We start from the raw sequence: 26,434 nt of genomic DNA on the forward strand, positions 1-26,434 counted from the left end.
AGGTATAGATAGGCAGCCTTGAGGTCCAGCATTCCTCTAGTGTTCTCAGATTGGCAGAGTTGATGTATGCCATGAGGTTATCTGTATATAAAGTGATGGGAACAGCTGCCTAGTAGCCCTTCTTAGTTATGGCTTTGTCCAGGGGCAGGAATTCTAGCTTGGAAGAGCTGTAGCATTTGTCATTCTGCTCTGATACATTAATTCCTCAGCTGGCATATGCAATTGCCATCTCCTGTATATCCTGGTCCTGGGAGAGGCCAGTGCCCAGTCCTTTGTTACTGGTATCTGTATAAAGTTTGAAAATATGGATGTGTTCCAGGTAGACTAATACTGGTGTTCCTACCAGGGCAAACTTCAAGCACTCAAAGGCCTCCTTACATTCCTCAGTCCAATCCATGGGACTCCTATTGGCAACCCTGCCCTTTAATCCTCATAATGGGGCATGAAGGGATGCACCCAGCTTTGGCAAAGTCCTTTATGAAAGTCTTTCGTAGTATCTAACAAACTCTAGGCATGTATAAAAAATGGTTGTCCACACCATTAATAACTCGGATCTTTTCTGAATCAGAGAAGATCCTATCTGCTGTCTCACTATGGTTGAGGTATGCCACTTTCTCAACAGTGGTACTTTGAAGATATAATCTTCAGCCCATATTGAGTTAATTTAGTAAATGCAACATCTAGATATTTCATGTAACTTTCATAAACCTTTGACTACACAATGATGTCATCCAGGTACAAAAGGACAATCTGGAAATACTTGTTTCCTAGGCAATGCTCTACCAGTCACTGGAACATTTCCATCTCATTGCAAAGCCTGAATGGCATGTATGAAAATTCACAAAATGTCATGGGTGTGATAAATGCTATCTTCTGCTGGTCCTCTAGGGCCATCTGTTCTGCCAACATCTGCTAGCTATATCATGAGGGAGGCAGAATGAAGAGCAGCTTCGCTGAGGAAGGGGATGTGCATCTTTATGTGTAAATTGGTTGAGTTTCCAATAGTCCACACACAATTGGATTTTCCCATGCTTTCATGACCAGGATGATGGGGGTTGCCCAAATGCTGTAACTTTCTCTGATGATGTCTGTGTCCTTCAGTTCATTAAAAATCTCATTCATTGGTTCGTACAAAGCCAGCAGAATTTTTTCCATAATGTCTCCTGAACTGAGGCATGGAATACAATGGATGATTCAGTGTTGGATGTGGGTTGCATACACCATGTTTCCTGGATGAGTTTCCTAGCCCTGGGTTCAGGCTGCATTTAGTGAGGCCTGCCCCTCCCAGTAGCAGCATGTGCTCTCTTTTTGACCTATGAGGGCTTTTCTTTGCACTCTGTCAGCCAGTTCACCCCAGAGCCAGTCAGGTGGCCTATGGCCAATCCCCTGTATCCAGATGGGCAGAGCTGCTCTGGAACAGCATTCCCCTTCTCCAGTGAAAGAAGAGCTGGTAGCAGGAGGCCAGGAGTGGAATTTCTTCCCTGCCCTCTAGCCAGCTAGGGCTCTGAGAGCAGAGGGGCCAGCTGTCCTCTCTGCCCATCCCCCCCTACTCAGTCACTGGGGGTCAGGCTGGCATTGTCATAGTGACACATAGTAGGGGCCCCCACATTAGAATTTGTACCTGCAAAACTCAGTGGACTTCCTGGCACTCAGTCCTGTACACAGACAACTAGACAAATACAACACCTTTCTTTATTGTGTCTTCTTTATGACTATGAGACATGGAATTAATGATAATGTATTTGATGATGAAGGTGAAATCTTAGTTTGCTTATATACAAACATTAATTTCCAATTATTTATATTTTACTTTTACAGAAATATTCTTACCCTGACAAATGCTTTCGATTTGCCAGAAGGTAATGTAACCCAGGAAAACTTTGAACAGATGCAGAAGTGGTGTAACATGACTGATACAATGACTTTTGTAGGCCTTAAGTTTGAGACCTGTAACCTCGAAAGTTTCTTAACTGATGTAAGTTGACACTACTACAGAGTGAGCTGGTAACAGCCCTTATATTTAAGTTTCTTAACGCTTTCCATTATAAAGGAAATGCAATGGATGAACCATTATAAAGGAACCTGTTGCAACCTTTTCTATGAGATGCTTTCAGATCTACTCCATTTACAGCATGCTTTTGATATTTGGTAGAAGGAATGCCTCTGGACTAGGGAAGTGCTTTTTCTTTGGCGCATGAAAATCCATTCAGCTTTTGCTGAGCTAAAAACTGTTAAACATTGACATTTCCCTCCTCTCACTTTCATTCCTCAAGAAATTTTTGGCAGCCACCCAGAATAATAAAAAAACCCACAAATATTCTAAGCCCAGGCTCAGTGTACTGTTAAAGTGGTGGGAGACAACACTACTCTGGAAAAGCCTAGGAGCTGCCAGAGCAGCTGTAGTGGGAGAAAAGAAAGAAAGGCTGGTTTCCCAGCCTGGACCCAAAACATGGCCCATGTCTCCCTCTGGGGCACAATGTGGGGCAGGATTTCCCTCAGCTCCCAAGGTGAGGAGAAAGAATTGGGCCAAGTTCCCCACTCCAACCAATCCCAGCCAACCCTGGACCCATCCAGCCCCACTCTGGGACAACAACCATACCTGCTGCCAGCTAACCCTGAAGTTCAGTTACCTGCAGCTAGTGCTGCCATGCTAAAGGGTTAGGTTTCAAACCCTGCTGATGGTTGGTTGGTGGGAAGGGTTTGTTACAGTTGTATATAACAGAATTTTATTTTTACCTTTATCTTTTAGAAAAGTTAGGAAAATACATATGAAAAAACCCTACATTGAGGTAGCTATTTAGGTTGTGAAGACAAGCAATCAAAAGTTAGGGATTGTCAGATTTACAGTTTCCTGGACATCTTAATTTAGACCCTTTGTTTATATGAATTAGGATACTGTCTTTAATTACATGATCACATACTATATTTTCCACAGGATTTTCAAATACTATATTTTCCTTATTCAGTGCACAGGATGGATGCACAAATTGGGAAAATAAAGATTGCTCTGGCATTTGTAAATCTGGTATTTTCAAGCTTTTGAATGCTTGACTTTGCAAACTAAATAGCATTTAACATATATTAAAAACTGTGGATATTTTTAAAAGTTTGTATTTGGGTTTATTGCCCATGAAATAGGAGTGGTTTCAGAGCATAACTCAAACTGTCTTACTGAATTGCAATGTGTAAACTGCACTTCTAGTTATAGTGATGCTCTGTTTAGGATTGATGTTATTCTGTGAAAAACTGACTCCATCTAAATTGGCTCGTTGGGCTTCTTATAATCTGATATAATGCCTCCATCTGCACAGTCCTTTTCGACCGGAACTCCCAGTGGTTTCAATGAGCATTCTATTCATGGCACAATTGTGGGAGATAAGGAGAAAACTATAGGGAAAAATTGGTTACATGGTTTGATTTTATTTTGTTATTGTCCATTCCAGAAAAGTTATCTCAGTAATATACTTTATACATGTAACAGGTTTCAGAGGAACAGCCGTGTTAGTCTGTATTCGCAAAAAGAAAAGGAGTACTTGTGGCACCTTAGAGACTAACCAATTTATTTGAGCATGAGCTTTCGTGAGCTACAGCTCACTTCATCAGATGTTTACCGTGGAAACTGCAGCAGACTTTATATACACACAGAGAATATGAAACAATACCTCCTCCCACCCCACTGTCCTGCTGGTAATAGCTTATCTAAAGTGATCAACAGGTGGGCCATTTCCAGCACAAATCCAGGTTTTCTCACCCTCCACCCCCCCACACAAATTCACTCTCCTGCTGGTGCTAGCCCATCCAAAGTGACAACTCTTTACATAATCAAGTCGGGCTATTTCCTGCATAGATCCAGGTTTTCTCACATCCCCCCCACCCCCATACACACACAAACTCACTCTCCTGCTGGTAATAGCTCATCTAAACTGACCACTCTCCAAGTTTAAATCCAAGTTAAACCAGAACATCTGGGGGGGGTGGGGTAGGAAAAAACAAGAGGAAACAGGCTACCTTGCATAATGACTTAGCCACTCCCAGTCTCTATTTAAGCCTAAATTAATAGTATCCAATTTGCAAATGAATTCCAATTCAGCAGTTTCTCGCTGGAGTCTGGATTTGAAGTTTTTTTGTTTTAAGATAGCGACCTTCATGTCTGTGATTGCGTGACCAGAGAGATTGAAGTGTTCTCCGACTGGTTTATGAATGTTATAATTCTTGACATCTGATTTGTGTCCATTTATTCTTTTACGTAGAGACTGTCCAGTTTAGTGGTTCTGTTGCAAGGATAAGTTCCTGGGTTAGTGGTTCTGTTGTGTGGTATGTGGTTGTTGGTGAGTATTTGCTTCAGGTTGCGGGGCTGTCTGTAGGCAAGGACTGGCCTGTCTCCCAAGACTTGTGACTAACCCAGCAGCACAACAGAACCACTAACCCAGGAACTTATCCTTGCAACAAAGCCTGTTGCCAATTGTGCCCACATATCTATTCAGGGGACACCATCACAGGGCCTAATAACATCAGCCACACTATCAGAGGCTCGTTCACCTGCACATCCACCAATGTGATATATGCCATCATGTGCCAGCAATGCCCCTCTGCCATGTACATTGGTCAAACTGGACAGTCTCTACGTAAAAGAATAAATGGACACAAATCAGATGTCAAGAATTATAACATTCATAAACCAGTCGGAGAACACTTCAATCTCTCTGGTCACGCAATCACAGACATGAAGGTCGCTATCTTAAAACAAAAAAACTTCAAATCCAGACTCCAGCGAGAAACTGCTGAATTGGAATTCATTTGCAAATTGGATACTATTAATTTAGGCTTAAATAGAGACTGGGAGTGGCTAAGTCATTATGCAAGGTAGCCTGTTTCCTCTTGTTTTTTCCTACCCCACCCCCCCCCAGATGTTCTGGTTTAACTTGGATTTAAACTTGGAGAGTGGTCAGTTTAGATGAGCTATTACCAGCAGGAGAGTGAGTTTGTGTGTGTATGGGGGTGGGGGGGATGTGAGAAAACCTGGATCTATGCAGGAAATAGCCCGACTTGATTATGTAAAGAGTTGTCACTTTGGATGGGCTAGCACCAGCAGGAGAGTGAATTTGTGTGGGGGGGTGGAGGGTGAGAAAACCTGGATTTGTGCTGGAAATGGCCCACCTGTTGATCACTTTAGATAAGCTATTACCAGCAGGACAGTGGGGTGGGAGGAGGTATTGTTTCATATTCTCTGTGTGTATATAAAGTCTGCTGCAGTTTCCACGGTAAACATCTGATGAAGTGAGCTGTAGCTCACAAAAGCTCATGCTCAAATAAATTGGTTAGTCTCTAAGGTGCCACAAGTACTCCTTTTCTTTATACATGTAACAGTAAACATAATGCAGAATTAGGGTTGATTTATGAAAATAAATAGAAATGTATAACTATAGTACAGTATAATGCATTACCATCTATGGTATACATGGAAGTATTTTTAAATGCTAAATAGTGTCAGTGCTCCTACGTTTTGAGTCTGCTGTTATTTTTCTACAGGGAGTTGAAGGAACTGGCTTGGCTTTTATAGTCTTCACTGAAGCTATCACCAAAATGCCTGTCTCACCTTTGTGGTCCATTCTCTTCTTTATCATGCTGTTCTGCTTAGGCTTGTCATCTATGTTTGGAAACATGGAAGGTGTTCTTGTACCTTTGCAAGATCTTAATGTCATACCCAAAAAATGGCCTAAGGAACTTGTTACAGGTAGGTATTGTATGGTTCTTCAGTATCTCTCATCTTTAAAGAAATTTGGAATTGTCTTGTCTTAAAATTAGTTAGAAGTGAACAGTCTCACATTTCTTATTAGTTTTTATGCTTTAGTCTATGTCTAAAATATTTGACTTTGTTCTTTATTTACAGGTTTGATTTGTGCCGGGTCTTATTTGCTTGCTTTTATTTTTGTGCTGAATTCTGGTAACTACTGGCTGGCACTATTTGACAGTTTTGCTGGATCAATTCCCTTGCTGATAATTGCTTTTTGTGAGATGTTTTCAGTCGTCTACATTTATGGGATAGACAGGTATGAAATAAACATAGACTTAAGTATTGTAGAAACTATGCAGGACTGAATGAAGACCATAGCTGCCATCTTACTATACCCCAGTGCATGTCTGCTCTCTAATGGAATTCACAGGAATGACACAAACATAATTTAGCCTTTGTCTTACAATTTAAAAAAAAACTCTCTCAATGAACAGAGAAAAATATCTGTTAAGATTTAGTGTTCTTGATTTGTACTGTAGATTAAAGCTATGCAGCTTTTCTGTCAACAGGTAATAGTAAACCATAAATGATACCTGACTACACACCTAAAACAAAACTAAATTATTTTCAGAAGGGTTGCAAGAGAATAATATACTTAGCAAGTGTTCAAGAGTAGAGTATTCTGCATATGAATTCCTAGTTTTTTTAAATGAGTATTAGACAGTGTAATGCAAATATGCAATAATTAGTTCATATGAATCTTAAGTGTGGTGCCTACGGTTATGCTAAACTGTCAGTGGAAATATACCTGTATTTTAAAGTATTGATTCATTGTAAATACACTTAAACATCTTTACTTCTTAACTTTCTGATTTAGTTAATTCTTTCTGGTAATAACGATGAGATGATAGCAGCGATTGAGGTGTCAGAAGATGATGGTCCTGGAGCAAATTGATAATTTATAAAGCAGTAAGTCACCAGGCCTAGCTACATATTCAAGACTTCTTCTTTGAGTAGTGTCCCTATGGGTGCTTCACTGTGGGTGTATCTATGCCCCAAGCCTCTAATCAGAGATTTTAGGTAGCAGTGTCTGTTCGGCCCGCACATGCGCTCTCATTGTTTGCCTTGACACTATTGAGTGCTGTGCATGTGAATCGCCCCCAGTTCCTTCTCAACTACCTTTGGCCTCAAATGGAGCGAGAAGTTATCTCTTCCTTCTCTGCATCATTAGTTTAAGTAGTAGTTATTTTTAGTCTTTTTGTTGTCTTTAATAGTTAGAGTTTCTGTTTACCCTGTTGGGATTTTTAAAAAAAGAACTTTTTATAAGATCGTCTCCCCCCCGCCTCCCTTGCTGGAGGGATCACCCTCATAGTGGCATATAGTAGTCTAGACTTTCTGTTTTTCTCAGTTAGAAAAAAAAAAACAAAAAAGAAAAAATATGAATTTATTAATTATGGAAAACTCCATGCGTTTATTGAACGTCTACCAGAGATGCAAAAAGAAGAGTTTCAGGCCATTTTCAAAGAGGTCCAGTTAGTAGCCAGAACTGCACTACAGATGGCATTGGACGCAGCAGATACAACAGCCCACTCAGTCTCCACAGCAGGGGTAATGAGATGGGCATCTTGATTACAGCTTTCCAGGTTGCCCCAAAAAGTACAGCCAATGGTTGAGGATCTCCCGTTCAAAGGCCCCAAGCTCTTCGCTTATAAGACTGACACCTCTCTTCATACTCTGAAGGATTCCCAGGCCACGTTATGATCCCTGGGAATCTATACTGCTGGACAAAAGAGAAAATATGGCTCTCAATCACAGCACAGTTCACGACCACCTCAGTACCTATCATCACAGCACTCTTACGAGCCACAATGTAAAAGATCCAGGATACAAAAATGGAAGCAATTAGCCCCCCAGTCTGTGACCTCACAACCCTCCTTCCCTAAGCACTTTTGACAGGTTTGTCACGGTCTCAAACAGCTGTTCCTTGCAAAATCAACTGCCATCTATGCACTTGTCATGGCCCTTCGGAAGTCACCTGACCATCTTTCTCAAAAGTTGGCAAAATATCACCTCCGACAGATGGGTCTTGAAAATTATTTTGAAGGGTTATGCCATTCAATTCACACCCCTCCCCCATAGCCACCCTCCTTCCCTGTCCCTTTTTAGGGACTCTTCTCATGAGAACTTACTTTGCCAGAAAAGAGATAATCTGTTATGCTTAGGGGCCAGAGAATCAGTTCTGATGCAACTCAGAGGCAAGGGGTTTTACTCCTGTTATTTCCTGATCCCCAAGACGAAGTGAGGTTGGAGGCCCATTCTAGATCTAAGGGCATTAAACAGATATGTGAAGGTGCAGAAGTTCAAGATGGTCATGCTAGTAGCAATTATTTCAGCTCTAGAGCAAGGAGATTGTTTTTTAGCCTTGGACCTGTAAGATGCCTACTTCCACATCTCAATACAAACTGTCGCACAGGAAGTTCCTACAGTTCACCTTTGGCCAGAACCATTATTAATACAGGGTGCTCCCATTCGGCTTCTCATCTGCACCCAGGGTATTCTCCAAGGTTCTGTCCATCATAGCAGCACACCTGTGAACATACCTTGATGACTGCCTCCTCAGGACTCCCTCATTTAAGGAGGCCACACAAGCCACTCAGACGACCATGTGCACATTTTTACAACTGGGCCCACAGCTCAACACCCAGAAATCAGCACTCACCCAAGTACAGCAACTGGAGTTTATTGGTGCTGAATTTGACGCAGTATAAGTGAGGGCATTCCTCCTGCTATACAGGTTCACCACCCTCACAAGTCTCATTGAGATAGTCCAGGCCAGTCCACAAACATCAGCCAGGAATTGTCTACAGATGCTTGGTCATATGGCAGCATGCACTTTCGTCATGCCACACGCTCGGTTGTTCATGAGGTGTCTACAGATGTGGCTCAGATCCTTCTATTCCCCAAACAAGGACAAACTAAGCAAACCCCTATAATTGCCCTACACTGTAAAGCTCTCCCTGGACTAGTAGAAAGACCCATCCAATGTCCGAACAGGTGTCCCATTCGTACAACCATCACCAACTCTGATGAAGGATGCCTCCCTAATAGGCTGGGAGCATTAAGAGCTACCAGGAACGCCTGTGCACACTTTCTCTCACAAAGATCATGATGGACAATATGTTTTACATAAATCGTCAGGGAGGCTTCAGATCTCACTCCCTCTGTACAGAAGCACTCAAACTTTGGAATTGGTGCAACCATCACAACATGCTCATCTAAGCCATCTACCTACCAGAGATACAGAACATGACAGCCAACAGTCTCAGTCAGAACTTTTCACAAAACCACGAATGGGAACTGAACTCAGAGGTGTTTCACGACATATTTGCCTTTTGGGGAACCCTGACTATAGAGCTCTTCACTACTTACTGGAACAAGAAATGTCCTCACTATTGCTCCAAGAGAGGCCTGTGGAAACAGTCTCTGGGAGATGCTCTCATTCTCTCATGGGTCAGGGACCTTTTATACTCCTTTCCCCCATTTCCTTTACTATCCAAGATCCTGTTGACAATACAATGACAAGGGTTATTTTGATTGCCCCCTCCTGGCCAAGGTAAGGTTGGTTCCCTTACCTGGCATAGATGGCAGTATGTCCTCTGGTCTGTCTTTGGCCCATTCTCAAAATGACTTTCTTAAAACTACAGACTCATCCTTTACCCCAACTTGTGGATCTTTCATCTCTAGGCTTGACTCCTTCTTGGTTCCAATACTTAGTGGTAGAATCGTCTGACAAGGTGTTTCTACACAGCCAAAATCGACCACTCGGCATACTTACCTGCAAAAATGGAAACAATTCCAAATTTGGTGTCATTCTCCCTCCCTCTGATTTTAGACTATGTTTTAGACCTCAAAAAATCAGAACTCTCTCTCAGCTCCCTTAAAGTACATCTAGCACTCATAATGGCCTTCCACTGTCAAGTAGATGGATATTCAGTGTTCGCTCACCCACTGACACATAGATTCCTATAAGAGTATTGGAAACCTGTTCCTGCATGTGAGACCACCCACTCAAGCCGAATGCATCTGATGAAGTGAGCTGTAGCTCACGAAAGCTTATGCTCAAATAAATTTGTTAGTCTCTAAGGTGCCACAAGTCCTCTTTTTCTTTTCACTCAAACCTTGAATCTTAATCTAGTTCTCAGAGCCTTAACTAGCCTCCCTTTGAGCCCATAATGACTTACTCTCTTTCATACCTGTCCATGGGGGGGAGGGATAGCTCAGTGGTTTGAGCATTGGCCTGCTAAACCCAGGGTTGTGAGTTCAATCCTTGAGGGGGCCATTTGGGATCTGGGGCAAAAATTGGGGATTGGTCCTGCTTTGAGCAGGGGGTTGGACTAGATGACCTCCTGAGGTCTCTTCTAACCCTGATATTTTATGATTCTATGAAGACAGCATTTCTGGTTCCCATCACCTTAGCTAGGCACATAGGAGAAATAGCAGCCCTGATGGCACACCTGCCATTCACACTCTTTTTTAAAGACAAAGTAACATTGAGGTTGCATCACAAGTTTCTCCCTAAAAAGTAGCTTCTGCTTTTCATATGAATCAACAAATCCATCTTCCTGTTTTTTCCCAAAACCACATCATGATAACAGGGAAGCGATTCTGCCTATGCTAGATGTTAGAAAAATGCTAGCATTCTACTTGGACAGGACTAAGGACTATAGGAAGTCTCCTAAACTCTTTCGTTCGTGGAAATGTAGCCTTTTATTTTATTCAAAGTGCATTTTGTAATGTGGTATTACACCACCGTAGGTTCAGCTCTGGAGGATACAGTTTCAGGCTTAACAGAGTGTGGGGAGAGATAGCTCAGTGGTTTGAGCATTGGCCTCCTAAACCCAGGGTTGTGAGTTCAATCCTTGAGGGGGCCATTTAGGAATCTGGGGCAAAAATTGAGGATTGGTCCTGCTTTGAGCAGGGGGTTGGACTAGATGACCTCCTGAGGTCCCTTCCAAACCTGATATTCTATGATTTGATTCTATGAAAGTCACCTCTGCTACTTGCTTCAGAGTTAGGGTCCCTAGGAACACATAAAGACTAAGGGTAGTGTGACCACACATACATTCACCAGTACAAAGTCTAGTCTATTTTACAAGTTTTATTAAAGTTACAATTAAAGTTATGATTACCAAGCATATAGAAATTTTATACAGACCTATGCAAAAATTACAAATATAATTATACTCACATCCTTAACAATAGTGTTAGGGTCTGATGGGTCCCTCAAGGCTCGATCATCAGTAGAGGAATGATTCCTGCTGGAATCTCCCATAGGGAGCTCAATTTTCCCATTCTGGGCATCCCCTTTTTATAATGTGATTCTGTCTATACCTGCATTCTGTGCATGTCCATAAAAGTGTCAACCTTCTTTTCTCTTATTGGTCTGTATCCCCTGGAAACTTAAGGAACCCGACTTTTCTATAGGCTGTGTAATTTGCCTTTATTCTCGCTAGTACTGATGCACAACCTGTATCCTGTGATTAAGACACACATCTGAGACAGATGGGCCTTTACAGTATTTTTATGATCTAATATTAATCTTCTGGATAATTTTGTGCAATATTACCACTTAGTTCCTCTTTTCCCATAATCTTAGGGTTATTTCTCAGTCACTGATTTAAGTCATGGTTTCTTGTCTCCAAGGCCTAAAATAGCTAAGCTAAAGTCTTGCAGGCCTCAGCCAACAGGTTGTTTCAGCTTGTCTTACTCACATCTAATACTTGGTTCCAGTGTTCCTCTAATTTTTCCCATACATGTGCTGAAAGAATTTTGTTATGTGCACAAATATGGAGGTGACACATCACCTCCATACTGGTGCACATAACAAAATTCATGTGATGGGGTGGGGCCGAGGGGTTCGGAGTGTGGGAGGGGGCTCAGGGCTGGGGCAGAGGGTTGGGGTGCAGGGGGCTAATGACTCTGGCTGGGGGTGTGGGGTGGGCCAAGGATGAGGGGCTCAGGACTGAGGCAGAGGGTTGAGGTGCAGAAGGGGGTGAGAGCCTCCTCCTGGGGGGTGCAAGCTGGGATGAGGGGGTGGGGTGCAGGCTGCCCCGGCAGCTCCTGGGCTAGGCTTGGTTTTGGCACCTCTTCCCTGTCCTCAGCAGCTCCAGGGACCAGGGGGCTGGGCTGGAGGGCCTCTCCCCTCATCTGTGGCAGGTCCAAGAGGAGCGCTGGGTTAGGGCGGGGGTTGGGGAGCCTCTCCCCCTTGGCCGCAGCAGGTCCATCCACAGTCCGGGCTGCCAATGATGATCCACCGCAGACCATCCCTCACCAGTGGCCCAGAGGAATGATGGGCTCCTTTCCACCCTCCCACCCCATGACGGAGGGCGGGGTCAGAGAGAGGAGCCCTGGGCCGGCGGGCCCATAGGAGCATGGGGAAGGGTCCAGAGAGGAGCCTAGTGAAGTGGAGTGCCGGGCCAGGCCGCAGGGCCCCTGCTGAGTGTGAGCCTGGTGCCATTATATACCTGGTACTGTCGAGGCTTGGGGAGGGGCACTGCAGTGAGTATGGTGCTATGGGGGGGCATCTCTCCCCAGCGCAGCCCTGCGTGCCTGCGTGGCACTTAATAGGCTGCTGTGTGGTCACACAGCTTAGAGGGAACTTAGCTTGGTTCTGATAAATACTGATCAATCATATACTTTTATAATCCTACAAATTAACTCTAATTAACATACAATGAATATATGTAATAAAACATATTGACTAATCTTAATATCACACAATAAATGGATAAGAAACTAAAATCATTGGCTACAGAAAGATCCAAAGGTTCTGCAATATCGGCTCAAAGATTATCCAAATGGGTCTCTGGTTGCATTACTCACTGTACCAGGGGCTCAACCTCTTGCCTTCATCCGGACTCTGCACGCACTCCACGAGGCCAGTTTCTACCTCGGTCTCATTCCTTAAGGATCTCCCCATAACGGAAACTTGCAGAGCTGCAGCTTGGGCCTCAACCCATACTTTTGCAGAGCACTATGTGATCACTGGAGACTCAGCCTCTGATGCCATCTTTGGCTCTGCACTACTCTCTTTAATAACAGACTCCACTCAAAGTCTCAGCCCTTCATTGGGGATACTGCTGCAAAGTCGCCTACAGTGGAGCACCCAGAGGGACACTACTCGAAGAAGAAGTGGACGTTACTCATCCTGTGCAGAAACGATGGTTCTTCGAGATGTGTGTCCCTATGGGTGCTCCACAACCTACCCTCCTCCCCTCTACTTCAGAGTTCCCAATATGGGGCTTTGTGGTAGAGAAGGAATGGGGGGTAGTTTGCCCGCACAGCATTAGATAGTCTTCAGGCAAACCACGAGGGAGGGAGAGCACCTGTGCAGGCTGAATGGACACTGCTACCTAAAATCTCTGATTAGCGGTACAGAGGCGCAGATACATCTACAGTGGAGCACTCATAGGGACACACATCTTCTTCTGAAGAAGCTTAAATATGAAGTGGCTGAGCCTCTAACAAAAATATGCACTCTCATTAAAAAGAACCACTGTTATAGAATATTTGAGGGTAGTAAATGCTGTAATTATGTTTTAAAGAATGAATCTAGCCCCCCTCACACGCTCCCTCTCACAATTCCCTTGAAAAATTCCCCTGTTAGCCACTCATGTTTTAAAGGCTCTGGGGATGATCTGAGGAAATATAGCCAGGTACATATGTAAGGCTTATTAGTCAAATTGGTTGAAACAGAACAACAACAATTTTTGGAAGATTGTGATATAAACACATCTAACCAGCACAGTTTCTGCAAAGGTAAGTTGTGTCTTGCTATTCTCTTAGAAATATTTGAATGTGCCAGTAAAGTAGTAGTAAAAAGGTCTTGATCACTGTCTAAAAATACTTACATGGGGAATAGAAATCAGATAATAGATAATGACTGATAGTTGAAGTTAGACACATTTAGACTGAAAATAAGCATAGATTGTTAGAGTAACTGACCACTGGAAGAATTTACCCAGAATTGTTGTATTGTATGTGCAACAAGCAGCATGATTGGTCAGAGCTCCAGTATGAAACTGGAGAAAAGCCTGTTGAGTGTCTTTGAGTTAAGTTTAGAGTTTGTTGAGAGCAACAAAGGTGATGTCGTGGTGGGTGTCTGCTTTTGACCACCAGACCAGGAGGATGAGGTAGACAAGGCTTTCTTCAGACAACTAACAGAAGTTTCCAGATCACAGGCCCTGGTTCTCATGGAGGACTTCAATCATCCTGACATCTGCTGGGAGAGCAATACAGCAGTGCACAGACAATCCAGGAAGTTTTTGGAGAGTGTTGGGGACAACTTCCTGGTGCAAGTGCTGGAGGAACCAAATAGGGGCCATGCTCCTCTTGACCTCTGATCACAAATAGGGAAGAATTGGTAGGGGAAGTAAAAGTGGGTGGCAGCCTGGGCAGCGGTGACCATGAGATGGTCAAGTTCAGGATCCTGAAAAAAAGGAAGAAAGGAGAGTAGCAGAATATGGACCCTGTACTTTAGAAAAGCAGACTTTGACTCCCTCAGGGAACTGATGGGCAGGATCCCATGCGAGGCTAATATGAGGGGAAAAGGAGTCCAGGAGAGCTGGCTTTATATTAAAGAAGCCTTATTGAGGGCACAGGAACAAACCATCTCAATGTCCAGAAAGAATAGCAAATATGGCAGGCGACCAGTTTGGCTTAACAGAGAAATCTTCGGTGAGCTTAAACACAACAATGAAGTTTCCAAGAAGTGGAAACTTGGACAGATGACTAGAGAGGAGTATAAAAATATTGCTCCAGCATGCAGGGGTGTAATCAGAAAGGCCAAAACACAACTGGAATTGCAGCTAGCAAGAGTCAAGAGTGCGCCCTTGTTGCCAAGAAGGCTAACAACATATTGGCCTGCATTAGTAGGAGCATTGCCAGCAGATCGAGGGAAGTGATTATTCCCCTCTATTCGGCACTGGTGAGGCCACATCTAGAGTATTGCGTCCAGTTTTGGGCCCCCTCCCCGCTACAGAAAGAATGTGGACAAATTGGAGAGAGTCCAGTGGAGGGCAATGAAAATTATTAGAGGGCTGGGGAACATGACTTATGAGGAGAGGCTGAGGGAACTGGACTTATTTAGTCTGCAGAAGAGAAGAGTGAGGGGGGACTTGATAGCAGCCTTCAACTATCTAAAGGGGGGTTCCAAAGAGGATGGAGCTAGGCTGTTCTCAGTGGTGGCAGATGGCAGAACAAGAAGCAATGGTCTCAAGTTGCAGTGGGGGAGGTCTAGGTTGGATATTAGGAAAACTTATTTCACTAGGAGGGTGGTGAAGCACTGGAATGGGTTACCTAGGAGGTGATGGAATCTCCATCCTTAGAGGTTTTTAAGGCCTGACTTGACAAAGCCCTGGCTGGGATGATTTAGTTGGGGTTAGTCCTGCTTTGAGCAGGGGGTTGGACTGGATGACCTCCGGAGGTCTCTTCCAACCCTAATCTTCTACAGTTCTATGATTGTAGTGGATTCTCTATCACTGGCAGTTTTTAAAATCAAGATTGGAAATTTTTCTGAAAGATATACTCTAGTTCAAACAGGAATGAATTCAGGGAAGTTCTATGGTCTGCATTATGCAGGAGGTCAGACTAGATGACTACAATGGTCCATTCTGGGTTTGGAATCTATGAATCTATGAGAACTGGTTGACATAATTTTAGACTTACAAAAAGGCCTTTGACAAGGTCTAGCACAAAAGCCACTAAGAAGCTAAAGAGTCATGGCGTCTGAAGCAAAGTATTTTCATGGATCAAGAATTGACTAGGAGAGAAAACAAAGAGAAGGATTAAATGCTCAATTTTCTTCATAGCAAAGGTGCCTTGAGGTTTAGTACTAGGTCCAGTGTTGTTTAATATATGTATTAATTATCTGAAAAGGGAATGAATAATGAAGTAGCAACATTTGCACATGATACAAAGTTATTTAGGTGAGTGATGCCCAGAGGGGACTTGTGAGGAACTAGAGAGAGTGAACAGGAGTGGCTAACAGGGGAATTTTGCAAGGGAATTGCGAGAGGGAGCGTGTGAGGGGGGCTAGATTCATTCTTTAAACTTAAAGCCAAAAAAAACGCCTGATAAAAACAAAACCTCAACAAAGGATTTAATTTCAGGAGTAAAAAGATAATGCAGGCAGAAGTCCAGCAACATAGTGGGGCTATCCAGTTTATTGCACCCAATGCAGCATGTATGCTATGGGCAGGTGGTGTATATGTGCATTCAGTGCAAGGAGCTCCTGGCCTTCAGAGACCATGTACGGGCTTTGGAGACCAGAGTGGCTGAACTGGAGTAGCTAAAGGAGACAGAGTGGTACATAGTTGAGACTTTCTGGGACCCAGTAGAATGGTCCCACCCCGAGTCTGACAGCTTCTGTGCTGTTGAGGAGGATGAAAGTCTCAGGGAAGGAGAACATCCAACCGTAGCAGAAGGAAACAATCCCATAGTTGGGACCCTCCTTCCAGATGATGATGTGGTATCCTCTCACAGTGAGGATACCTCTCTGGGAGAGGGAACTCCAGTTATTAGGAAGAGACAGGTATTAGCAATGGGCGATTCAATCATTAGAAACATAGATAGGTGGGTTTGCAATGACCGGGAGAACCACATGGTATCTTGCCTGCCTGGTGCAAAGTTTGCGGCTCTCCTGAGACATCTAGATAGACTTATGTGTAGTGCTGGGGAGGAGCTAGTGGCTGTGGTACATGTAGGTACCAGTGATATAGGGAAGGATATGAGAGAGGTCCTAGAGGCCAAATTTAGGCTGCTAGGTAAGAGACTGAAGTCCAAAACTCCATGGTAGCATTCTCTGAAATGCTTCCAGTTCCATGCGCAGGGCCAGGTAGGCAGGCAGAACTGCAGAGTCTCAATGCGTGGATGAGAGGATGGTGTAGGGAGGAGGAGTTTAGATTTATTAGGAACTGGGGAAAATTTTGAGAAAGAGGAGCCTATACAGGAAGGAGGGGCTCCACCTAAACCAAAATGGAACCAGATTGCTGGTACTTAAAATTAAAAAGGTTATAGAGCAGTTTTTAAACTATGGGCTGGGGAAAAACCGACAGGTGCGGAGGAGCACGTAGTTTGAACAGAGATATACCTTAGGGGAGAATCTATTCATGGAGATTCTCTATGTCCTAATAAGGAGGAGAGGCTGGAAGATGATAAAATACAGGTAGGATCTGATGAGGAAGAGTCAAATGAAAAAAAATAGTCCCATTCAATTACATTATGTAATTTCAGACAGCTAAAAAGTGACAAGTTTTTAAAGTGCTTATATACCAGGGGTAGAAGTCTAAATAATAAGGTGGGTGAACTAGAGTGTCTCATATTAAATGAGGATATTGATATAATAGGCATCACAGAAACTTGGTGGAATGATGATAATCAATGCGACACAGTAATACCAGGGTACAAAATACTGTGCTGGTGGGGGAGTGGCACTATATGTGAAAGAAAGCGTAAAATTAAATGAAGTAAAAATCTTAAATGAACCAAACTGTACCAGAGAATCTCTATGGATAGTAATTCCATGCTCTAATAATAAGAATATAACAGTAGGGATATATTACTGACCACCAGAACAGGATGGTGATAGTAACTGTGAAATGCTCAGGGAGATTAGAGAGGCTATTAAAATAAAAAAAACACCACAGCAGCCCAGCACTGTAGCATTTAATTTCAGAAAGGGGAACTACACAAAAATGAGTAGGTTAGTGAAACATTAATCAAAAGGTACAGTGCCAAAACTGAAATCCCTGCAAGTGGCATGGAAACTTTTTAAAGACACCATAATAGAGGCTTAACTTAAATGTATACCCAAATTTAAAAACATAATAAGAGAACCAAAAAAGTGCCACTGTGGCTAAACAACAAAGTAAAAGAAGCAGCGTGAGGCAAAAAGGCATCCTTTAAAAAGTGGAAGTTAACTCCTAGTGAGGAAAATAGAAAGGAGATAAGGATTTAGGAGTAGCATGTGGGGACATGATAAAGTATATGAAATAATGAATGTTATAGAGAAGTGAGATCAAGAGCTTCTATTCTTCCTTTCTCACAACACATGAACAAAGGAACATTTGATGCAGTTAAAGGTGACAAATTCAAAACTGATTAAAGGAAATACTTTTCAAATGATGTGTAATTAAACTGTGGAATTCATTTCCATAGGAAGTTATTCAGGCTAAGAATTTAGCAATATTCAAAAAGGGATTGGACATTTACATGAGTAACAAGAATAAGCAAAATTATAGTTAATGATAAAATTTTTGGAAAGGACATAAAATGTCATGCTTTAGGGCATAAGCCAATCTCTAACTACTAAAGATCAGGATGAGACCTAATGTTGGGGCAGTTTATCCCACATCCACCGCCTATAGGGTTCTTACACCATCCTCTGAGGCATAAAGTGCTGGCTACAGCTGGAGACATGATACTGGACTAGATGGACCTCAGGTCTGACCCAGTGTGGCAATTCCTATGTTCCTAACTGGGAAAGACAGTCGTAGAATCTTTAAGTTTTTAAAAAAGATTTCTACACAGTAGCCATTTCTGAACAGTGTACGGTTTATTCCTGCATGTTTTTCAGAATCTGCCAGTGCCTGCTGTGCAGTGCTTAGGTGACATTGTACCGATCTGGACAGTTCTAAATATTAAAAACAAACTGCACAAGCTTAATGTGATATGGAAGCTTCTACTCTTGTGGGTAACAGACTGTGCAATCCTTCCAGCAACTTTGTGTCAGGGTCCTTTCATCCCTTATTCCCTGTTTTTCAGATTTGGAAACTGGGTCATAGAGAGGTAAAGGCCAAAATTTTCAAAAGTGGCTTCTGATTTTGACTGCTAAACTGAGACCCACTGAGCTGGATTTTCAGAAGTGCTAATCACCCACACAAATCCAATTGAACTCAATGTGTGCTGTAAGTATTCAGCACAGAGGCTTAAGGAGTCCCAGAATGCCTCAAATATTATTGTGGATTTTAAGAGAAAAAATAATATATCTCATCAAAACGGAAAGTGTCTGCAAATAGAAAACTTTACAGATGCTTCCCGACTTATGCAATCATTCCATTCTGGAACGCCTTGAATAAGTTGAATTTTGCATGAGTCGAAATGTATTCCCGACTGTCACGCAAAAAAACCCAAAACAACCCACTTCCTATTTCTACCTTATGGAACTTTTTCTGTAAGTGCAGATTTGCGTAAGTCGGGTTTTGCATAACCCGGGAAGCGTCTGTTCTCCCATTTAGGCATGCCCCCAGCCTTGGTACCACATGTTTTTAGCAGCTTTACAATGGCAGCTGGGGCTCTGTCCCACTCACATAAAAGGAGAAAATAAAATATATATGATAGTTTATCTTCAGCCTGATCATAGGCACTGACTCCGAGGCTGGAGCATCCACAGAAAAAATAGTGGGTGCTCAGCACCCACCAGCCTCCCCACCGATCATCTGTTCCATGGGCCTTGACGATCAGCTCCTCCCCTCCCCCTAGTGCCTCCCGCCTGCTGCTGATCAGGAGGAAGAAGAATGAGGGCAGGGTATGTTTGGGGAGGGGGTGGAATGGGGGCAGGAAGAGGCGGGACGGGGCAGAGCTTTGAGGAGGGGGCAGAGTGGGGGCAGGAAGAGGCAGAGCAAGGGTGGGGCCTTGGGGGAACGGGTGGAGTGGAGGTGGAGCATCTCTGGGGAAAGCTGAGTGTGGGCATCTGTGATCCTGATTCTGTGCACCATTCACAGCGGTTAAGGCAACTCAATAGCTCAATCAGACACACGCCCAAGCGATCTACTGGACAGTCACAAAAGAGGACTGAAGGACAGTTTCAAAAATGGCTATAATTAAGTAGCATGTGTCTGGTTAAGAAAAGTCACAGTCCTCTACTTAACACTCTGAAATACAGTTGCTATGACTATCTAAGTGGACCTTATACATAAAAGCCACATTTAAAAATGCCTTCAATTTGCCTTCTCTCCTTTCAGTAATAAATGATGTTACACTTTTTAAAAGAAACAGTTCTGAGGTGCAAACAGAAAAACCTTGAGAAGTTTTACTTTACATCAGAGGGAAACTCAACTTACACTCAGTCATCCAATTCACACCTGTTCTTACTTTTTGAAGATACCATGCCATAAGTTGATAGCTTTGATCTTTTTGCTTTTCTTGATAATTATAAGCAGTGTGAAATCAGAAGCAGTCACACAATTATTGAAATAATGCATGTTTTTAAGAGTATTTTTCCTGGCTTGCTTTTGGGAAATTTGATTCAAACTTATAGGATAATTATATTGATATTTGCCTGAATTAGAAAAATATTTCTAAATCTTGTTTTTACCATTTATATTTTACTGTGGCATTGGAAAGTTCTGAAAAGTACAATTAGGGCATTTTACTTTGTCATTTGTGCATATGATTGGACAGTCTCTGAATGTGCTTTGTTAAACCACTACAGTGGAGTGAATTTCCTGAACTTTCTACCTTTGCTTTTAGGTTTAACAAGGATATAGAGTTCATGATTGGACACAAACCCAACATTTTCTGGCAGGTCACATGGAGAGTTGTCAGTCCTCTCATTATGATAGTTATCTTCTTCTTTTACTTTGTGGTGAAAGTCAACCAAGAACTGCTCTATATCATTTGGGATCCTAATTATGTAAGTACATAAGGTCAAAACACATATCTTCAATTTTTTTATGTATTCCTCCTTCTTTCTGTGTGTGTACTAATTACATCCATCTTCCCCATGTTGCCCATTCAACAGTGTTCTCATGAATACTCTGCTACAGTGCATAAAATGGAATATAAAAAATTAAATGTTAGACCTTAGATAAATGAACTTGCTATTCTAAATTCAGCCACAAATGAATGGGAATTGCTAGATGATGATGTCTTAGTAATTTTACTCAAGAGAAGGAAACGAGAATCCTACTGTGAGACAGGATCAAGGCAGGACCCTGTGAACTTAATCATTTATAAAGTAGGGATTGCATAACAGTTTGAAATGTAGAGAGCTGTCACTGTTAACAAAAGACAAGTGGGTCAGATTCTGAAGCCATTTATATTCATGAAAATCCATAAGAGCTGCAGTGAGGTTGTGATTGGTTTTCCCAGGGTGCAACCTGGAATTGGGGTACCGCTGAGCTTTCTAACTGGCTTACTAACCTGGGCTCCCTCTCCCACTGTTATATTATGACAAGTTGCAAACCTCTCCAGGTACTGCACTTACACAGACAGCCACAGGCAAGGACACACACAGCTGAGTTCCATGAATGCTTTTTCCAGCCACTCATGAACTAACAATAGGGAGGCCTCAGCCAATTTCTCACAGCTCCCCAGCCTTGCACCGCTGAGCTGTACCATCTGGCCCTGGTCAGAAGCCTCACCACCCTCAGGCCAAGAAGAGGATAAAGATACTGGTCCAACTCCCCACTTAAGATTTTTCACAACTTGATAATGCCCTGAAACTCTACCCCCCTCCCCGCCCTAAGTGAATCATGCCCAGGGTCTTTCCATCTCTTTTACCCTCTTTCACAGTGTATGCCAGCTCCCCAAACCCCTACAGTTAGCCCCTGGGACACAGGTCTCACCTCTTACCTCAGCAGACTTCTGGGGAAGCTCCATCACCTCTTTTCCTGCTTTCCCCAGGGGCACCAAATGCTACCCTCCATCTTGTTTTCAAGGGTTCTGCCAAGAGGGGCCACAGCCTCCTCTTCCTTGCATCTGCAAAGAGCACTAAAATATTCAGGGACAGGACACAGCCTCCTGGCCCTATAGGAAGACTGAATGACATTGCAGCCAGTAGTTCTGCTGCCACAGGTGGGGTTTGTCTGCCTTGAGCCCTATCCAAAGAGTCTCTTATTTGTGATCTCCTAAGGGAGAAGCCACTTTGGGAGGGGATGTCAGAGGAAAGTCTGGGCAAAAATTTTATTGCAAACTCCCCATCATTCAAAATTCATGAGTTAGTCCCAAAAACTTTTGATTTTTTAAAAATGGGAAGTTTGGGGTTCTTTTTATTTATCTTTTGATTTTTAAGCCTTCAGTGTGGATTTGATACAAATTTTCAAGCTTTTCTATGGCTAGAAATTTACTTTTAAAAAAGAAAAGAAGAAAATGGAAATTCTCACTTAATCACATGAATCCAGGAATTGAGGCTTTAAGACAAATACTTAGTATCATGAGCTTGCAGTGCTACAGAAGACATTTGGGGGTGTCAGGGAGCTGAAAGAGGGAAGGCTTGCACAAAAGCCACTTTTTGGGGAGATACTTTGGCAGGTCTTCAACTCCACCCCTGAGCTCCTTGTTTCTTCCTAACCAACTGAGCCACCTCTCAGAGCTGCCACCCTCAGGTATGAAACTTCTGAAACCTGACAAGGTAGACTCAGAACATACACAAAACCCTCTAGGCTCAGAAAATCTAGCCCCATCTACTGCAGAAAAAAAATAGGTTGATAGAATTTGCAGTAACAAAGAAGTCACTGTAGTCTAGAGCATAGACCAGGTGACACCACCAGTGAACTCCTGTGGTCTAGCCCCAGCTATGCCACAATGACTTAATCTGTGAATTTGGACAAATCACTCAACCTCTCCTTTTTCTCATTTTAATTATCTGAAACAAAAACTTACTGTACCTATCTTACAGTGATGTTGTGAGGACTACTTAGTCAATGTGTGTACCATAGAATCATAGAATATCAAGGTTGGAAGGGACCTCAGGAGGTCATCTAGTCCAACCCCCTGCTCAAAGCAGGACCAATCACCAACTAAATCATCCCAGCCAGGGCTTTGTCAAGCCTGACCTTAAAAACCTCTAAGGAAGAAGATTCCACCACCTCCCTAGGTAACCCATTCCAGTGCTTCACCACCCTCCTACTGAAAAAGGTTTTCCTAATATCCAACCTAAACCTCCCCCACTGCAACCTGAGACCATTATGCCTTGTTCTGTCATCTGGTACCACTGAGAACAGTCTAGATCCTTCCTTTTTGGAAAGCCCTTTCGGGTAGTTGAAAGCAGCTATCAATTCCCCCCTCATTCTTCTCTTCCGCAGACTAAACAATCCCAGTTCCCTCAGCCTCTCCTCATAAGTCATGTGCTCCAGCCCCCTAATCATTTTTGTTGCCCTCTGCTGGACTCTATCCAATTTTTCCACATCCTTCTTGTAGTGTAGTGCCGAAAACTGGACACAGTACTCCAGATGAGGCCTCACCAATGCCAAATAGAGGGGAATGATCATGGCCCTCCATCTGCTGGCAATGCCTCTACTTATACAGCCCAAAATGCCGTTAGCCTTCTTGGCAACAAAGGCACACTGTCAACTCATATCCAGCTTCTTGTCCACTGTAACCCCTAGGTCCTTTTCTGCAGAACTGCTGCCTAGCCGCTCGGTCCCTAGTCTGTAGCAGTGCATGGGATTCTTCCTTCCTAAGTGCAGGACTCTGCACTTGTCCTTGTTGAACCTCATCAGTGCTTTTAAGATGTTAAATGCTAAATGGTATTATTGTGGAACTCAAATTATAAAAGCTATTTTTAAAAAATCTTGTTTTATATCTTTTAATGCATAAACTACAAATACTCCCTTATCCTTTCAGAGTTAAAATACTGTTATGGAGGAATTAATGTTATGGTTCTGGGTTTTCTCTGTATTACTGTTTATTATATCTATTAATGGGGTTAGAGGGGCAAACAACCTAACTAGTTTTAGGATGAATCTTGATACATTTATGAACGGGATATAACAGGGTTGCTTGTATTATCAGGGGACTGGACTCAGTAACCAAAGAGAGTCTCTTCCAGGACTATATTCCTGAGTTGAATGTTCTTATATATTTTGCCCACCACAAGTCCTTGAAAGTTGATTGTTTATTCTCACAGGATCAGTTCCCCAAATCAGAGAAAGTTGGATATCCTGACTGGGTGTATGCCATCATTGTAATCTTGGCTGGAGTGCCTTGTTTGGTCATCCCTGTCCTCGCCATCTACAAAGGCATCAGAAATTGCTGTCAAGAACAAGATGGACATCAGGGCCTTGTCATCTCAGTTTCTGAGCCCTCTGTGAATGGAGACCTGAAGAATCGTGCATGAGAACATATTTCAAAGAGATGGAAAAAAGACCTAGTTAGTGAGGGAAGGAAAAACAAACCAAAAAAATGTAAATGAAATCCATAGTTAGTTCCATTGTCATAAAGGGGCAATGATGTGAGGTTCCTAGGGGAACAATGAAACTAAGTGAATCCTACAGTAACTGATTTCAGTGTCTGACTGTTCAGGCAGGAGAACTAATGTGAACACTAATTTTATGCTGACCTCTGCCTTGCACACTCAATTGTTTTTAACCACAGATATCATTGTGTTGCACAGAGTCACAAATACTTTCCTCAAGCGAAAGTTTTAAATATTTAAATATTAAAACATTTCTAAGTATGAAAATCATATCTTGATTTATTTATACCCTCTGGATAGTTCACTAACTTCCCCTTTACTTTCTAATTGCCAGCAGATAGTTCTTTCCCCTGCTGACAATATAGGAGAGAAGCAGCAGCAGCTCAGGGAATGGCACAATCTACCTTTTTTAGCTCCTATTTAACAAACAGTGGAAGGAGGAGTGGTCTCAGACACACCTCTTGTCCACAATGTCCTTGATGGCAGGGGGAGCTGACAGGGGACAAGTTAGAGTTGCCAACCCTCCTGGTTTTGCCGGGAGTCTCCTGGAATCTCCCGGAGGCTACTGAAGCCAAACTGGGAGATTACAGGCACTGAAAGTCCGGCGGTGCAGTGGGGCTAAGGCATGCTCCCTCCTTGGGGGATAGTAAGCGATGTAGGGAGGAGGGATTGAGTGGGCATGGCCTCAGGGAAGGGGCAGGGTGAGGGTGTTTGGGTTTGTGTGATTAGACAGTTGGCAACCCTAGGGCAAGCTGGGATAAGATCTTCACCCCTTCACCTCACTTTAATACAGTATTGTAATACTTGCTTATAGAATCATAGGAATTTATTGGACCACGCAAGTACTAACTTCAGCACACACAAGCAGCACTGAACTTCCTGTTAACTCTCTACCAGGCCAGCTACAACGAACAAGACCACAACTTAATACTAAGATAAAGTTATAGCACCATCTATTGGTGGAGGTGCTGTCTACACTAATCATTACAACTTATCCCCGCCAGTAAAATAAGGATTTAAAACAGTAACTCCTAGGAATCCAGGTAGTCTGCCATCCACACAAGCTTCGGTGTAAGTCTGCCTGCTCAAGTCCCATATTTAACAATGGAGCTATTGTTCATAGTTAGATTTAGATTATTAGCAAGTTGGAGGGTTTACATCCTCCAGGTTAGGCATAGCTGTTGTGGCCAGACTGTGCATTGAAGACTGCAGTGTGCTGAGGTCCCGAAAATACTCTGGCAATTCTGCCTGCAAACTTGTCTCCCACTCTAAGGAACAAAAATCTGCTAGGGTACCTTCAAATCCTGTTCTGCATCCCTCTGGGACAGTTGAGGAGCATCCTCAGTGTTTACTCTCCCTTTTCTTTCAATAAATCTGTTCATCAGGTTTCAGTGGACTACAGAAAGGCAGTGGCAAATCTGCCAATGGGCCCATGAGGCCCATGCCCAGAAGTACCAGTCAATTGGGGGCCCCAGAAAAATGGGCTCCCAGAAGAAATCTGCCATGGGGCAGTGGAAGCCTGGAGCCCTGGCAGAAGCCATGGGTGGGGCAGGGCAGAGGAAATCACAGAGCCCCAACCCTGGTCCCTGGCAGAAGTGCCAAGTGGGGTTGGAGAAGCCCCAGTGTCCCAACCCCAGTCTCTGGCAGAAGTACTGGGCAGGCAGGTGGGGCTGGAGAAGCTCCAGTGCCCTGACCCTGGTCCCCGGCACAAGTGCTGGACTGGTGGGTGGAGCAAGAGAACTGCCAGTGCCCCAACCCTGGTTCCCTTCAGAAGTTCCAGGTGGCAGGGGAAGCCCCAGCGCCCTGACCCCGGCTGTGGCCCCAGGACTGCAGGAGCTCTCACTTCCTGCTGTGGCCCCGGGGTCATGGCAGAAGGACAGAGCTTCTCCAGTCTTGGGGCTGCAGTGCGGGATGGCAGAAAGGAGCGAAAGGGTTGCAGGGCCACAGTGGGCGGAGGGCGGAGGAATGGGGCTGGACTGTGGGTGGAACAGGATGGGGCCACGGGAGAAGGGCCAGAAAGGGATGGTGTTGTGGGCGGGGCCACAGGTGGAAGGGGTGGAATGGGGGGGTGGGACCACAGTCAGAAGGGGTGGGGAGGGTCTCCCCACTTGCTTTGGCCCAGGGCAGGAAACCTTAATCAGCCTCTGCAGCAAGGCTACCTCTTCCTTTTTCTATCAGCAAGAATAAGTTGTTTAATTTCTGAATTACTGTATACGAGCCCCTCTAAAAAGGAGTAAGTCTGGGATTTTTTCCAGACTGCCTTTTCCAGTTGCGTAACCACATCTTCTCGCCTTCCGGGATGGGAATTTAATGTTCCTCTTTCCTGACATCTTTTGTGGGCATGCTCACCTCTGGCTCATCTGTTCCACTGCTACCTTCTGGAATGCTGTTCTTAGATCACTGATATAACAATCTGCCGCGTCACACACGTGTAGGTGCAGGAACAAGCAAGGCCCTGTTGCCTGAACATTGTTACAGGGAAGCATGGTTTGCAGAGTCCAAGA

At 43.5% G+C, this 26,434-nt stretch overlaps 1 protein-coding gene across 1 annotated transcript in view; it reads left to right on the forward strand.

Moving 5' to 3' along the window:
* The window catches only part of SLC6A19 (solute carrier family 6 member 19), a 77,778-nt gene extending 53,581 nt beyond the window's left edge, over window positions 1-24,197 (forward strand). Inside the window, exons 8-12 of the mRNA XM_048839508.2 lie at window positions 1,819-1,975; window positions 5,530-5,734; window positions 5,891-6,050; window positions 20,264-20,426; window positions 23,643-24,197. Coding sequence (XP_048695465.1) covers window positions 1,819-1,975; window positions 5,530-5,734; window positions 5,891-6,050; window positions 20,264-20,426; window positions 23,643-23,852 — 895 coding nt within the window. The 3' untranslated portion in view covers window positions 23,853-24,197. The remainder of the gene's footprint in view (window positions 1-1,818; window positions 1,976-5,529; window positions 5,735-5,890; window positions 6,051-20,263; window positions 20,427-23,642) is intronic.
* The last annotated feature ends 2,237 nt before the right edge of the window (window positions 24,198-26,434 follow it).

Source organism: Caretta caretta, chromosome 2, assembly GCF_965140235.1.
Source record: "Caretta caretta isolate rCarCar2 chromosome 2, rCarCar1.hap1, whole genome shotgun sequence".
NCBI lineage: Eukaryota > Metazoa > Chordata > Testudines > Cheloniidae > Caretta > Caretta caretta.